We start from the raw sequence: 16,645 nt of genomic DNA, 5'->3' as shown, positions 1-16,645 counted from the left end.
CTGACCTGTCCTGCTATCCAAAACTGTCACGTTTTGCAAAAGATGCTGTATAAGACCGCATTATAAGTGTGGATAAGTCAAAGCCATTGTAGAAGCACAAAAAAGTAGGATAATGCCCCAATAAATCAAATGAGAGCAAGTCAACAATGACCTGCCTCTGAAACGCTCCTACGAGGTCTGAGGCCGCGAGGAGGACGGAACGAACCACCTTGCAGATGCAGCGTCACACAGCCTGGCTGGCTGGAAGTGAGCTGTAGTTCTTGTTCCTTCACCTGTTAAAGCAGCTAGCAGGAAAAACAGCAGCAGCTACCAGCTTTTATCAAGAGCTGCTGTTATCTTGTTTCCATACCCATTTGGCAGTAACATCACACACCCTCCACCTGGCTTTAAGACAAGAGGAAGTTACAAATGACCTCCTGGTAGATGCAGGATACATTAATCATGTTGACATCACAGGGAAATCCCACAGAGACACACACTTTGGGCTGATCACTAAGGTGATCCCTGATAGAGAAACTGTGTCTGCAGAGGTAGACTGAGACACAGCCCAGTGTCAGTGTTTGTGTTTATGGGTGAGGACAATGGCGAGCAGGGTGGGGTCAGGACAGGATATGAAGTGTGTGTGTGGAGTGGGTTTGACTTAACAATGCATACACTGTTCATCAGGAGGAAGTCTCCAACGACTGCGAGTCCAAAAAAAGATCCTGAAACATTGTGGCTCAAAGGTCAGTGTGTGGGTGTGAAAGCATCCAGCCGACCGTCTCTTCCCTGCAGGCAGGTCCACAACAAAAACAGGGTCTGAACATGGCTAAGGTAAAAGGTCAGTCATGTGCTGTGGTGGGAGCCAAAGAAGGGCTGGGCCTGGAATTAAAAATGGACTTGAGAGACAGCCAAGTTTCCACATTCTGCGGCTGAATGTGAACGGAGGGTGTTTTCAGTAAAATAGAGCAGATGTCAAGGCAGGGGAACAACTGTTTAGTTCCATCACCTGCAATAACAGCAGAGGATCACCTCCCATCACTGTGTGACTCCCATCTGAATGTGTCCTCTGAGTGGGCCTAAAATTAGATATTAAGCCTGTCAGCACGTCTCTTTACAGTTTGTTCTGTGTTACATTTAGTCTCTGAGGGATGTTTGATGCTCCATGTGGCTGATTGGCTTTTTCTTGATTCATGTGAAAATATGTAATTCAGGATGTTTAAGGTGGCTCCTGCCTCACTGAAAAGTCAACTGGACTATTAAAGTGTCCTACTTTAGTTCAGTGGTAGTTGGCTACTGGACAATGATGATTTTGATGTCACAAAATCCTCTTTACATCTATAAATTGAGCACAGAGAATATCACATCAGGAGGGCATGCTGTTTTCAGTGAATTCATTTGTTAAAAGTATACCATGCCAGATTTTTTTAGGGCAGGGTGGATTGATCCCAAAGTATCTATACTGCCAACTATCGATCTAAGCATCAGCTGGATCAATATAAATATATTCATTTATGTCATATTTATATTCCATCGACAGGTAGAACTGTCTAAAACCATTCACCGTGCAGGCTGGACACACTGGATGCATGTGGAGCGCTGCTGCATAGCGTTTCCTTTTCATTCAGTGTCCATGTCAACAGGTTGGTGAAGTGTGTGAAGTGACACGCTGCGATCCATTATCTAGAGATCCGGAGTCTCGCTTATTTCTACCGAGACACACACTCAGTTCTCCACAAAGATCAACCTGAAAACGACCTGTAGTCAGTCATGCAGACATCATACCAGTATTCCATGACAGTTTTAATGCCTGTATGTGTAAAATATGTCACAGATATGAAGTGAATACACACAGCAGGTGAGGGGCAGTTTGTTTCCTGTGCACTCTCTTTCTTTCACTTTCCCTCCCTTCCTCTCTTTCTCTCTCGTATCAGAGCTGCGTGTCAATGTTTAGAAGTTGAACTATGAGGCGAAACTCTCGTCATGACAAGGAAAAAAACCCAAATACTTACAGGAACAGCTTTCAGGTAGATTCAAGTGTTATATGATATAGCCTCTTAATTTATCTCTTAAGGTGCACCAGATTTGAATGTTGTGTGTTTTCTCATGCCATTTAAATGCCATCATGTTTTAATCTTAGCCCCACAGAGTGTGTTGGGAGGATGAGACTCATGACCTCAGTATATCTAAAATCTTGGTTACGCCCCTGCTGCTGCCATTAGTGTTGGTAACAGTAAGAGTTACAGGTTTAAATGTGAGCGGTAAACATTAAATGAAACAAAAGACAAAGGAAACTCAAGCCAAGCCAGATAATACTTGTTTTGCACATCCAAAATCTTGAGGCATAATTAGATAAAAGTGCTGTTACATTGCATTTTGTCTTTCTTTTGAAGTGTTTGCAAGGTTCACTGTGTCTGAGCCTCAGCACTGTCATTTAATCAGCCATCAATAATGTACACAGGATCAGTTTGCTCCTCTCAGGTTACTACAACAAACCTGGAAACCTAATGTGCTATCCTGCTTGACAAACAGGAAGGACATCCAGCTCATGCAGTGCTAAACTTGGGAGTTTAAGATAAAACTGACATTACAATACAGCACAGCTACAGTACAGCTGGCACCCAGACCAGGTTAGCATGACTGTGTGTATGACAATCAGAATTACCCCTCCGGCCTCGTCTCGTCTGCAAGCAGCCTTCTCCTCCTCAGAGATGGGTGTCGTCAGCGTTGCGGGGATGGGAGCTGCCCTGGGGAAAAGGATCGGCAAGTGTTTCCCTCCTGAAGCAGGAAATGGGCGAAACCTTGCCTGAAATTATGACTCCAGCATTTTGTCGTGTGAAGGAAGCCACTCCTGATAGCACAGGCTATAGGTTTCCTGTTGTGGGCCAAGAACCGTTGAGAGGCTTCCCAGCTTTGTATCATGCCATGAAAAGGCTAAAGAGCTGAAATTACAAGCGGTTAACTGTTTGATACTGTTTCATTGTTAGATTATTGCCACTGTAACACAGTAACTACATGCAGGAAGGAATTAACTGCAATTCAAGCTCCACTTTTATCTTATTCTTCTAGTTGTAATTTCAATTCTTTGACGAGATTGTTAGCAGTTTCATCTCAGTCCAGACTAATTTAGCATTCATGCAGCATTTTCCATCTTCTTATTGCATAATAGTTTTAACATCTGAATGAAGGAAATGGTAAGACTTGCAAGATGGTTTAACATTTCATTGGTATTAATATAACACTGAAGAAAGGAAAACATCATTGTATTTGTAGGATTCCATTTTTTCCACATACAAGCTCAACTACACAAATCTATTTGAGGAGGACCATTAGATGCCTTTGAAGGCTCTGGAAAGTCTCAAACCAAAGGGATGTTGGTTATAATGGAATTACCTCTTTGTTAATGCACAGTTTGTTCTTATTTGATTTATGGAAATGTGTGTTGTTTGAATCAATACGTACCTCCATTTTATCAGTCATCCTAAATACTCACTATGTGGTCACATGGTGCCCGGACACCTTCCATAACTGAACCACAATCATAGTGAGCAGGACGAGCACATTACTGAGTGAAAACCTGAGAGAGACTTCAGACACAGTCCTGGACTTCACATTTTTTCATTTTCATAATTGCAGGATACAGCCTTACTCTGAAGTGTGTTTCTATGAGTATATGTGTTTTATACCTGTATTAACATCTTGTATTTAGTGAGGCTCTCACCAATGAGAGAACAAAGAGCAGTTTAAGGTTTACTCTCATCTCTCTCTCTGTCACTGTCTCTGTTTCTCTTCCTCCGTCAGCGTCCTCTTCCTCAGCTAGCACAGCTTACTTGTAGCTTCTTGTAGCTTATAGCAGTTAGAGGTTCCTTTTTCCAGAAACTGTAAATATCAGACAGGTGAAGATCAAAATCCCTGACAGTCTGTGCTGTCACCTGATATCTTGCTGTAAAGCGTTGTCCACAGAACACACTGCCTGCTTGTTTGTGGCATGCCGGCAGCACTGCTGCTGCAGCTCGCCCTGCTGTCCTCACTGTTCACATGGAGTTTGTCTTTGATAATCATCAATAAATATGATGACCTGAATTTCCTTTACCCTGCTGAAAGAGCGAGAAAGCCCGAGGGGGAAAGAAAGTGCACAGGAGAAACTACTGCCCTTCACCTGTTGTGTGTTTCCTACATGTCTGTGACATATTCTACACATACAGACATTATAACTGTAGTGAAACTCTTATATGATGTCCATATGAATGTCTACATGTCATTGTCAGGTCTATTTAGCAAAGAACCGCATGCGTCATTGTAAAAATAGATGAGACTCCAAATCTCTGGATGAAGAGACGACACATGCTTCGTCTCTACGTCTCATGCATCATGTGTCCGGTCTGTTCCTCACTGTGATGCTACCTGCTCTCTAATGTTACAGCGTGCAGAAGTAGGGCGGCTGCAACAGAGACATTCACCCTTTTTCAAGTCAATGTCACATTAAAATGGTTCTTTTAAGGTCAAATAACTTACATAATGTTTCAATAACCTTAGTATTATTTCTGATAATACCAGTCAGGTTGACCATCTTCACCTTCCTTCCTTTTCATGAAACCAGAACTGAGGCGATGTGGTGCACAGATGAAGGACTTTTGAAAAGAAATAATTACATTTAACTCAGTGTTATTACGATATTTCTCCTATTCAAGACCTTTTCTTTTTGTTTGATATGATGCAATATGATTGCAGTCTGATTGTTGTTATCTGGTGAGTTGTATTCCTTATTTTAGTTTTACTTTTATGTATTTTCTTGTATCCTTTTTGGGAAGAAGCCCACTGTGTGTCGATCTCCACTGTCAAGTCTATAGATACATTTAGTAAACTGAGCAGAATTACTGATTAAATAGTCAGTGTTAAATCTTGAGATCAGTCACAGCCAAAGTGGAGCCACTTGTTTAGGTCGTTTCTCAGTGACAAGACTGTGTGCAAACTAAATTCCTAACAACACCTAGAATGCTAAACTTGGCAGACACTATCCAGAGTCATATCAGGGTTACCTGACCTGTGTTATTAAAGGGTTCAGCTCAGATCCAACTTACAATGCTGCATGAAGGACATCACTATATAACACATTTCATTAAAAGAGGATTTAGGTTCTTGGTTCTTACAACAACCCAGACCTTAGGACGGCTTTACTCCAGAAGTTAGAGTTTGACCTGGGTTGACCTGGAGAGGGCAGGGCAGGAGAACACAGGACGCTGCTCTGTGTACTGGGATGTGTGGGCAAGACCAAAGCTGAGATAAGAGGTAGTGACGGGGAAGATTCACATTTGCACGACACGCATGTTTTTCAATCACAAGACAACTTGCAGTAAGATGCTGTTTGCTTACAGAGATGGCTGTATGAGGGTTGACACTGTGCACTGAGCACTGAAAGTGTTAACACTACACTTTAACACTGGGTTTAAATGACTAGATAATTCTGTGTTCCAGTCGTATTTACAACTTGGAAGTGAACAGTATGTACATGTCCAAAACTGGTTAAGAATGCAGAATGCACACAGCACTGGACCTTTACTCAAGTTACTTTTGGAGCATTACTACAGTGCTGTGGGAAATATACCCAGCTTCACCATTATTTGTTTACCTCAACCCTGACAACTGAAATGGAGTATTCTGGCCTGTTAGAAAAATAATCTGAGGTTTTGAGAAATACATTATAATATTAAAATGTGTGATATTCTGAGAGAAGTGGTCATTTTTGGAGACAAAAAGTTGATTGGAATATATGTGCATATTTTCATATCAATTCTAATTTCTTTAATGTTACTATAGGAGTAGAGTTGTGCACAGAGAACAACCTGAACAACCATCAGTTATAGGAAACGGGAGGCTAAATTCCTGTGCCAAGTTCTAGTTCACTTTTACATGAGGAGCAATAATAAGCATTCTTACTGGAATCATCACAAACTGGCATGGTTCATCACGGCCCAGGACACGGTCTTCTCCATGTTGTATCACTTCCATGCCACTGTACAAGTTAGGTGTATGACAGGCTACAGAGCAGGTGCCACAAAACCCCTCTGCTTTGTTTTGATGGATACACATTTATAAAAGCAAAACCACTGAAAAGACTGTATTTTCATTTTTGGGAAAACGTATCCTTCCACTTATCCTGCCTCTGACTCAGCTGTTTCAAGGTTTCAGCGCCTCCCTGACTTTAGAACACAGCCCTCAGGCTTTGCCATCTTTGCTAGTCCAGTGCGCCCCATCTCCTTCAGATGGAGTTAGCTGAACTTCAAGGCATTAGTGGCCTGAGAGCAAAGTTCCAGGATGCTGCAATTTAGGACTTTTACCATCAACTGCCTCCTGCTTTGATGCCACAGCTCCGACATTCTCGTGTCCTGTCCATGTTCGGGAGCACCTACCTGTGCCAACAGATGTTTTCAATCATGAATCTGAAGACCAAGCACAGATCACGCATCACCGATTACAACCTCCATGCTGTTTTGCGGATTGCTACAGCACAAGACCTAAAGACGGACTTTAACAGACTGATGATGGGAAAATGGTGTCAGACATCCGTCCAGAAAACACATAGGTAAGCTTTTTTAAAAACCTGAATTAAGAATATAATAAAATGTATTTCAACCAAAATAACTTGAGTGTAATATGTGTGCAATTTAATGGTTATACTTGCATTTATTAGGTGTTTGTTGTTATTTTCAGAGCATGATGGTTGACGAGGATGAGGATGGGTTGTGATATGGAGTCTGAGGCTGAGAAAGGATCCACTTGCAGTGTTCAAGGCCAAGCAGCATCGCCTCATCAACTTCACCCAGAACTTGACCAATATAGATGTGAACTGCTAATGGACTGTTAAATACATATACTAGTTGTATATCTAGCAATGAATTCAGTGTGTTTACAGGTGTATGTGTTCAAATGTTTACTGTAATTAAAACCTTCTCTCATTAGTTGGAAGTCTGCCCTCTGCAAGGCTGTCTGCAGCTATTTATTTTTCTAAAATATCCCACATGTTTTAGCAGCTCAGAATTATTTGTTGTACCACAGTTCTGCCCCACTCAACTGTGACAAAAAGGCTTTGAACAAAGTTGATGTAATAACTTGTCTTTGATCATATTTGTCTTTGTTATTCACTTGAAAAGTTTGATCTATGATTGATGGAGTAATGTGGGTTTCCTAACCTGATAAATTGCAACAGTAAAGACGGCGGCGCGATTTGTTCGCTGCAAGCCCCTGAGAGCAAAAACAGTGCTGTTTATGTGTCTTTAAATCGTATTATGTGTCTAAAACGTTTCAACTGCACTCAAGAGGCCACTAAACTGCGAGACACAGATGCAGGACTGTGTGTTTACATCAACATGGACTGGCGCAAAATCTCTGTCCTTGTCTCCAAGTCATGTTCATCGCTGGTGGAATATGCGGTTATGAGATGTAGACCCTTTTATTTACCAAGAGAGTTTTCCTCCCTGCACATTGTAGCTGTTTGCTGTTTGCATTCCTCCCAGTGCTAATGCTAAGGAAGCACTAGCCACACTGTACATCAGTGATCTTCAAAACAAACACCTAGAGGGACTGATTATTGTCGCCAGAGATTTCAACTATGCAAATCTCAAAACTGTGCTTCCCTAAATTCCATCAACGTGGATTTTGCAACGAGAGGGGCGAACATGCTGGACCTTGTTTACACCACCATACCTGGTGTGCATACCAGGTCAAACAGTGAAGGCCTGGCTGGAAGGAGCCATCTCTGCCTTCCAGGACTGTTTTGAGAGCACTGACTGGCAAATGTTTAGGGCAGCAACCACCAAAAGCTCAACTGACCTGGAGGAGTACACAGCATCAGTTACTGTCTTCATCAGCAGGTGCATTGATGACGTCACTATCATCAAGACCATCGCCATGCGCTCAAACCAGAAGCAATGGATGACTGCAGAGGTATGTGCACTGCTGAGAGCCAGATAACACATCCCTCTGCAACTGGATCCTGGACTTTCTGACAGGGAAACCCCAGACAGTCCGGAACGGAATAACACCCGCAGCACCACCACACTGGACACAGGGGCACCTCAAGGCTGTGTGCTCAGTCCACTGCTGTTCACACTCTTGACCCACGCCTGCACGGCACTACACCACTCAAACCACATCATCACGTTGGCCAACGATACTACTGTGGTGGGTCTCAGTGACAAGAACGACGAGTCATCATACAGAGAGGAGGTGGAACAACTGATAACCTGGTGCAAAGTCAACAACCTGTCCCTGAATATAGACAAAACCAAAGAGATGGTTGTTGACTTCCGGAGAACACAGAAGGACCACGAGCCACTGGACATCCAAGGCAATGTGAAAAACACCATATTCCTCGGTGTCCACCTGGCGGAGAACATAACCTGGTCCCTAAACACCGGCTCCACCGTGGAGAAAGCCCAGCAGCGTCTCCACCCCCCATTCTCACCACTTTCTACAGAGGGACTATAGAGAGCCTCCCGGGTAGCTGCATCACCACCTGGTTTGGAAACTGCACCCAACTGGACCGCAAGAACCTGCAGCGAGTGGTGAGGAAGGCTGAAAAGATCATCGGAGTCACTCTGTCCTCCATCTCAGACATTTACACCACACGCTGCATCCGTAAGGCAACCAGCACTGTGGAGGACCCCACCCACCCCTCACATAGACTGTTCTCCCCCCTTTCGGTCTGTCACTACCAGACTACAAAACAGCTTCTTCCCCCCGGCCATACGACCTCCACGCTCAGGGACTGATCTGTTTTTGTATTTGTCTGATGCACTATTGCACCTCATGTAAAAATTAATAATAATCACACACAGTCACTTTACAAGTATTTTTGCGCTATACTAAGCAGTTACATGTTGCATTTTGGTATTGTTGTTGTTGTTGTTCTATGTTGTTGTTGTTTGTTTGCACTGAAGCTTCTTGGCTACAGTACAATGAAACATTATTTCATTGTACTGTGTGTATATGGCTGGAATGACAATAAACCCTCTTGAATCTTGAATCTTGAAATTAAAGGGATTAGTTATAATATCAAAGTAATGTGCTTTCATATTTTTACATTTATGTAAATGCTTATTCAATATTTGTGCACTTAATGTGTACGACACCATAATGTTGATGTGGCCCGGGTGAAAATGAGTTTGACCTCCCTGGACCAGAACATGCATTCAGTTGTGAACTCCTGAACTGTCGACTGGAACATAAATGAACCTTGAGAAGTTTAGGGAAGCAGAGCACTGCACTTTATCGTAGGAGGTGAAGTTTACATTTGTGTGGGCAATACGCCATACAATGAGGACATGTATGCGTGATCAGTTCACTCTCTTACCTCAGATAAAAAGTATTGCACACCTGCTTCCCTGGATTTTGTGTCATTCACAGACCCAACGTATGTCTGTCAGATGGTTCAGTGTTCTGCAGTGCAGTGCACATGGATAAACTGTTCAGAGATTACAGGACAGAACTTCCCCACCTACAAATGTTTACACTTCTGTTTTTGTACAGATTCAACATTAAAAGACAGATACACATTAGTGAGCTTCAGAGGTCTCTCCCTCGAGTCTTTAGGCTATGCTAGGCTAACCACGCCCTGTCTCCACTTCTGTAGAAACCTGGCAGACTAATATTGATCTCTCACTGGTGTAAAGAAAACAAGTTAGCATATTTTCCAAAATATTGAACTATTAATTTGTTAAAATGCTGCATTTCAGTTAGGTGTTTAAATTCCAAGGTCCTGCTGTTGGTCTATAAACAATGGTTGTTTCTCTATGTAAGTGCCCCTCCTGGCCATGACAGTGTCGCAGTGAGACAGCATGGTTCAGCCATCATCCCAAGTCTTATTTACACCTACGAGTTGGCTGCTGTGACATGTCAAAATGTGCTCTATGAAAAAGGCCTGACACAACCTGAGGTCTATGACATGACCTGAGGATGTAAATATAACCCATACAGCCTAATTGAGCACATGCTGCTGGACTAACAGCCATTCTTATTCAGTCTAATACATGTCTGATATGCAGTGAATGACATGCAGATGAGAACTACCTGAAACACAAAGCTGCAAACAAAACCGACCGTCTGATCTAAAGGTCAGTTACAGGGAAAATCAGGCAGGGTGTGACACCACTCTGATCTATATTTCCTCTTCTACAGGGAGGTCAAAGGTCAGGTCAGCCACAGAGTGACTGCCTGGAGCTGGTCTGGACTCAACAACACTTCAGCCCAGGTCTAGGTGAGACATGTACGCACTAAAGCACATAACTGTAATTTCTCATCTTGGAACCACTCAGATTTCCTTTGATTGATTAATCAGTTGAATAATAGTCTTTAGACTTTAGACTTTTATTCATCCCACATCAGGGAAATTCACTGAATTTAGTCTCAATTTACACATCAGGGAAATGTATTTAATTTAGTCTCAGAATGTAGTAAATAAAAATGACTAAGTTGCTTAATTAACTACAATTATTTAAGTATAGGTGAACCCAAAAATGAAAATAATTGCATTTTATATTTTATAATTTACAAATCTACATCTCAGAGATTTATATGTCATACTTTTACTCCACTTCCTTAATGTGACAGCTATGGTCAATAAAACCTATATTACCCTATTAAATATGTTGTTGAACATAAAATCAGATCCAATGAAATCCAAAGTTGTTGACATTAGCTGCACCCCAACCTGCTGTTGCTACACAGAAACAGATTGGAAAATTAACAAAATGATTTATTTAGCGATACGTGTGTCCCTGTTTTTCCATTTCTTTCATTCTACACATTTAGCAGCAGAACAAGACTGAACTTTCCATCATCAAACACTTAACTGAAATGATTAAATGACAAAAAAGTGTTCATATTTACAATCCTCTCTTTCCTCTATCTAGCCAAGCAGATAGTTCTGGGTTTTTTAGTCGAGGTTCTGAGATGTCTCCACATGAAAATAATGGTAATTCAGCTGACAGCATGTTGTGAGTATTACATAGAGACACTGTTTCTGAAAAGTGCAAATATCCCGAGATCCTGATAGGTGATTACATTGTTTGATTAGGTTAACAACTGAGGCTCACAAGTTTGAAAATATTATATTCTAATACTCATGAGAACTGAAGAAGCCTCTCTCATTAGAGGAAACATGTTTTTTACTGAATCATTAGTTATATCTTTAAAAAAACATGTATGCAGGGTGCCATATTAGAATGTGGTATTTTAAATGCATTTTTTAATGCTAGAAATACCGCAAAGTTAATTTAACCTCCATTTTCGGGGTGGATGCAGAAGTCTCATGGACAGATATCACCTGAGCTGACAGACATGTGGTTTTTGTCACTTTTTGTCTGAATAGATCATTTAACCAATTATAAATTTGACATTTTAAAGCACATTAGCCCCAAAACAGCATGTCAGAAACAACATTTTTAATAGTTGAAATAAATACTCCATTACATGCACGATCAAAACACTTTAAAATACTATGGGAAGTCTGGTAAATAGTGTAAAACCTATGGCACACACTCACAGCAGCTTTTACCAAATAAGAATTCACACATTGAAAAAAAACAAGCATTGAGACACTCAGATCACTCTTTCCAATCTCACAAAGCACATGTCAGCCAACCATAGGTTCACACAGCGAGGCTACATCCATCATCAAGGCTGGTGTTTTCACCGGAGCTGAAAACTGAGGTAAACTTTTCAGGTTTGAAGGCTGCTGCCTGCTGGTGAGAGCGGCTGTCAGCTGAGCCCGGGTCAGTTTCTGACAAGGTCTGAGTCACATCCAGCGCGACACTAAACCCTGCAGTGGTTGTTTTAGTGCTCCTCTTCAACCACACGAACAGACCCACAGACAGCCTTCTTCTGATGTTACTCTGACTCTACACCTGATGAACAGGGACAACCCAGGTGAGTCTCTTTGGTACGTCAGAATAGGACAGAGGCGACCGGAGCTCATGTCGCCTCTTCCTAAACTAATTCACAGAATGAGAGTTGACTGGCGGCAGAGTCCTTGGAGAGGAGCGTTCTCTGAGTGCCTGAGTGAGCAGAGTGCAGCCGTCTGACACGGCACACGCTGAGTTACGCAGGCGCTCGCGGTAGTCTGCCATTTTGGAGCTACTCTCAGGATGCTGTGCGACATCCCTGAGGCCCTGAGTGAGGAGGACACAGGCTGAAACCACACTCATGGCCCCCCCTAACACTGCAGTCTGTACCCCCTTCCCTTCAGTGGAGATACTTGCAGCTCTTCCAAGGAACTGGGGCTCTGTGGCGAACCCGACCAGGGCGCTGACAGCCTGGACCAGAGCAGCACTGAAGAGGACGCAGCGGTTCCGGGTCAGCTCGCTGGGCTGGGTTTTCACCTCTTTGACACATGCCAGGAAGGCTGTGCCGCTCGTGCTCATGCTCTTGACGCTCAGTTTGAATTGCTCTTTTGCAAAGCGATCCCTGGACCTCTCGCTAGCCAGTGACGAGATGTCTGTCAGATTCTTGAGGTTGGTGGAGATGTTCTGAGAGAGCTCGAGGAGGAGCTGTGGAGTGAGGTCTGGCAAGGGCGTGACTCGGAGGAGGCCGCAGCTCTGCTCCACTTCGTGCCGGCAGCGGGTCACCTTGTAGCGGTCCACCAGACCCGGCAGGCAGGGCTGCGAGCCGGGGGTCTCCACGGCTGCTAAGTACGCAGCGTGGGCTGAGCACTCCGTCAAAGACACCACCAAGTCTGCCATCTCCAGGAGGCGGTCCCCCACCTCTGTGAAGCGGCCCATGTTGAGCTGGCTCTGAATGTCGTGGGTGAGAATGGAGAGCTCTTTAGTCCTGGCGATGACCGTGTCGCGGCACTGGTCGAAGGTGTCGGCCACTGCCACGCCCTCAGAGGTCATGACCGGCCTGGTCTCGCTGGACAGCAGGAGGAGGTCGGCCACCAGCTGCATCTTGCCCTTACATGTGTCACAGACGGAGGAGAGACGCTTCCTCTGCTGCAAACTGCCAGTGGGTGTGCTGGTTGATCCCTCGCTAGCTGATTTGCCAGAACCACCACTAGCCATAATAAGGAGGGAAGTGGGGGAGAGAGGGTCAAACTGCTCTTCTGGAGGGGTTCACTTATCTAGATTTTCCTGCTGCTGCACACTGCATTGTACTGTTTAAGACATGTCTAAATTCCCATGAAGCCTCAGCTCACTGCTTTTTTACAAACGTGTTTAAATAACAACTGGCCACACAGTCTTCTTTAAATTCCTTCAGAGAATAGGAAATCAGCTGTACATTATATGTTGACACACAGGACATGTATTCTCAATGTAAACATGTAGAAAGAGCAAAACTCAATTACTGCATTTACTTGTGTTTGAATGACATCCCCATCATCAATGTATGTGTCTCTAAAGTATATCAAAATAAAAGTGGAAACTATGATCTGGCATATTCCCAGTTATTGGCCTTGGTTATTAGTGATTTTACAATGACAACACAACTTCTGCGTAATCAGTGTACTAAGCTACAGGCTCTTATCTTGACATGTTAATTTAAATGCCCTGAACACCATAATCCAAAAAGTCAATATTCTCATTGTAGTCCCAGAAGAATTCACAGGTTGTTGAGTTAGAAAAAATTAAAAATAAAAAAAAATCACACACACAAACTGCAGTGCCACCAAGGTGCCTTCTAAAAGGCAAAGTGCAGACTGAGAATTATAAAAAATAATGTCAAAATCTCCTTATCTTTGCAATCAGGACCACATTCCCAATTGGAATTACATGTGCTGAACTGCCTCTGTACTATTTTATGACGTTAGATGCCTTTTTTTCTTGGGGTCTTTTTACGACTACGTTCAACAGGATGTCATTTTGTGTCCACTCGCATCACAGCAAGTAGCCTGAAACAGCACCGACATCTCGTCCAACGTGTTCCCGAGGAGTGTGACCGGCCTGGTGGACTCATGCTGGTAACAAACAGGGCACCACCCGGGCAGCTCTTCTGGACAGCGGGAAGACTTGTGTTTCCCTCCAGCACCATCGTTTCATGAGTCCTCCCAAGTAAAATCCACCGAGAAGCCGACTCTTCCCTCAGCACAACCCCCTCAATCCACTTTCAACCTCTTCTTCTTCAGACACAGCCCTGGGTGAGAAGCTAGCAGTTGCTCCGGTCGCTGCGACTCCATATGCATCGTCCGCCTGTCCGCCCTCCAGCTCCTCCGCGTCTTAACTCGGGACCAGAGACCGTGAAGCCCCGCACAGCCTCCGTGGGGACCCGCCGCTCACATCCATACCAGTCGGTCCTCTGGGCGAGTTAAAGTCACTTGTCTGGGCAGGTTGTCGGCCACGAAGCCTGATCGTAGCTGAAGTAGTGTCCGTTATTCCCACAGATTCAAAGCCGAGCTGCGCGCTCCCGCTGCAGGACTATGAGGAAGCGGGGAGGGTGTGGTCGCTGAGCGGCGGCTGGACTCGGCGAAGTTGTAGCAACGGAACAACACACGTAGCCCACCGCTAAAGTTAGCTTCTCCATCAGCTTCCCACCATGTCTGTCAGCTGGCTGTTGTCTCACGTTCACGACGACGCTGGGGAAGATTCCAGTAGGACGGCGGCTACACAGCTCCGGGGAGTTTTAGGACTGCTTCACTTTGAGGACGGGCTGCTGGGCTGCCATGAGACAATCTGCCGCGTCAAGTGACGGAGGGCCCGGCCAGACAGCGAGGCCGGAACCGCGCCTGTCAAAATAAAAGCCGAGCTGGAGTCATGCACAGGCCCACAGTTCTTCTGTGTTTTCTCTGAGAGTCTGGCGGCTTTAGGAGATTCTACATTAACACACATAGGAGAGTATCAAACTATGATAAAGGAGACAGATAGATGGCATCAAACCATTTACAGCATGTTTGAATCTCTATCTCAATTTCAATCATACTTCCTTTACAACTTTAAATGAATGACTCAGCATCCAAACATGAGTTTAACTCCGAGAGACGCCTAAAACAGCAGACTGGTTAGGAAATAAATGAATTATGTAAAATATAACACATTCTCGTTTTCCAAAAGGTTTTGAACATTCAAGTGCAGAATATAGAGTGGTGTAGGGGTGATTTTTGTAGGTTAACCCTTAAATTGGCATGGCCCTGGTTCCCTCGACAAAAAGGGATTTTTGTATTAGATTTTTGAATATTTCAGAAATTAATCTCTGTGTCAAAAACAAGGTTATGATACCTCCAGTTCATCAGGATAATCTTCACAGAAGAACACCACTGTGTTATTTTTGAAGTGTAAATTAAATGTTACACATTAAATTAAATGTAGCAGTAAGAAGCTAATGTTAGCCTACAAACAGACGACATCACGGTCACATGACTGAAACGTCACCACCACTAAGAGTCTTACTGCACAATTACTATCCAGGTTTTCTATAAACTCTCCGTGTTCACTGTGAGGACGTTTAATGTCCCCGACAACCTCTGTAGTCTCATTCAGACACTCGTGAGCAACCGCCTTTTTATCACATGGAAGAGCCTGATAATAAAGCTCTGGGTCATTTAATGATGCATTTTATGTCATAGAACAAAACAAAACGAGTTTTAGGACTACAGACTACACCACTCTATAATATGCTGAGGGAAGTGGGGACTTGGACTCCTTCACTGTTAAAGAAATATAAGAACCCATCTATTCTAATTCTATTATGTACAATTAAATATGTCAGTAAATGGCCTGCAATAAAAGGTTATATATATTATATTATGTTGTGTTATGTGATGTTATGTTATATTTATTATATTATATTATATTATATTATATTATATTATATTATATTATATTATATTGTATTGATGTATTAACAAGTAGTGAGCATGTTATTATTGTGGCTGGTTGATATAAGACATTGAAAAGAACCATTATTTTGTCTCCCCTTCATTCTACGATGATTTGATATTTTTATGACATTTCTCTGAGGTTATTATTAACTGTGGATGGTGGTTAATAATGTTGGGCAGCTGTGGATCAGGAGTAGAGCCAGCGTCTTGTTATCAGAAGGTCACTGATCAGATTCCTCTGGTCTGCATGTCAAAGTGTCCTCGTGTAAGATAATGAACCCATGAACTGCTCCTGATGTGTTGGTCAGCAGCTTGCATGGCAGCCACCGCCACTATGATATATGTGCCTTTATTTATATACATACAGTATGTCTGTTTTTGTGAAGCACTTTGGTGCAAAACATGTTTGCTTTTAAAGTGCTATGTAATAGAAATAAACTTGAAACTTTACCGGATCAACTATTTCTCATTAGTGTTCACATTCTTTCAGGATATGTATTTAAAATGTGTAAGGTTACATCACTCATTGTAGCGTTTTTATGTGTTGCTTTGTGAGGAAACAGCAGTGACATTTTCTAAATGTAAAAAATCGTGGCAGACTTGCTGTTGGCTCTTAACTGTATTAAATGGCACACAATTGAGTAAAATATATATGTACTGGTCGGTTCATCACTGCTCCATAACCGAACACTGTGCTGTGTCTCATGGGCAGTGAAATGTGAAACCTGTATCTGTTGAGAATAATGATGTCAGAGACGTCATCCAGTCACCAGACACAGATGTGGATGATATGAGCTAAGAATAAAGGAAACCAGTCCAGTTTTAGTATGGCTCTATGGTTGTGTGTAGTGGAGCACGGTG

At 43.1% G+C, this 16,645-nt stretch overlaps 1 protein-coding gene across 1 annotated transcript; it reads right to left on the bottom strand.

The window, feature by feature from the left end:
- Positions 1-11,405: 11,405 nt before the first annotated feature.
- Positions 11,406-14,676, bottom strand: tlnrd1 (talin rod domain containing 1). Its single transcript, XM_030415388.1, has one exon. The coding sequence runs from the start codon at positions 13,032-13,034 to the stop codon at positions 11,970-11,972; it is 1,065 nt and encodes a 354-aa protein (XP_030271248.1). The 5' UTR covers positions 13,035-14,676; the 3' UTR covers positions 11,406-11,969.
- Positions 14,677-16,645: the final 1,969 nt, after the last annotated feature.

The sequence above is a fragment of the Sparus aurata genome, chromosome 4 (assembly GCF_900880675.1).
Source record: "Sparus aurata chromosome 4, fSpaAur1.1, whole genome shotgun sequence".
Taxonomy (NCBI): domain Eukaryota; kingdom Metazoa; phylum Chordata; class Actinopteri; order Spariformes; family Sparidae; genus Sparus; species Sparus aurata.
The sequence above is the reverse complement of the archived record's forward strand: the minus strand, read 5'-3'. Positions and strand labels throughout refer to the sequence as shown.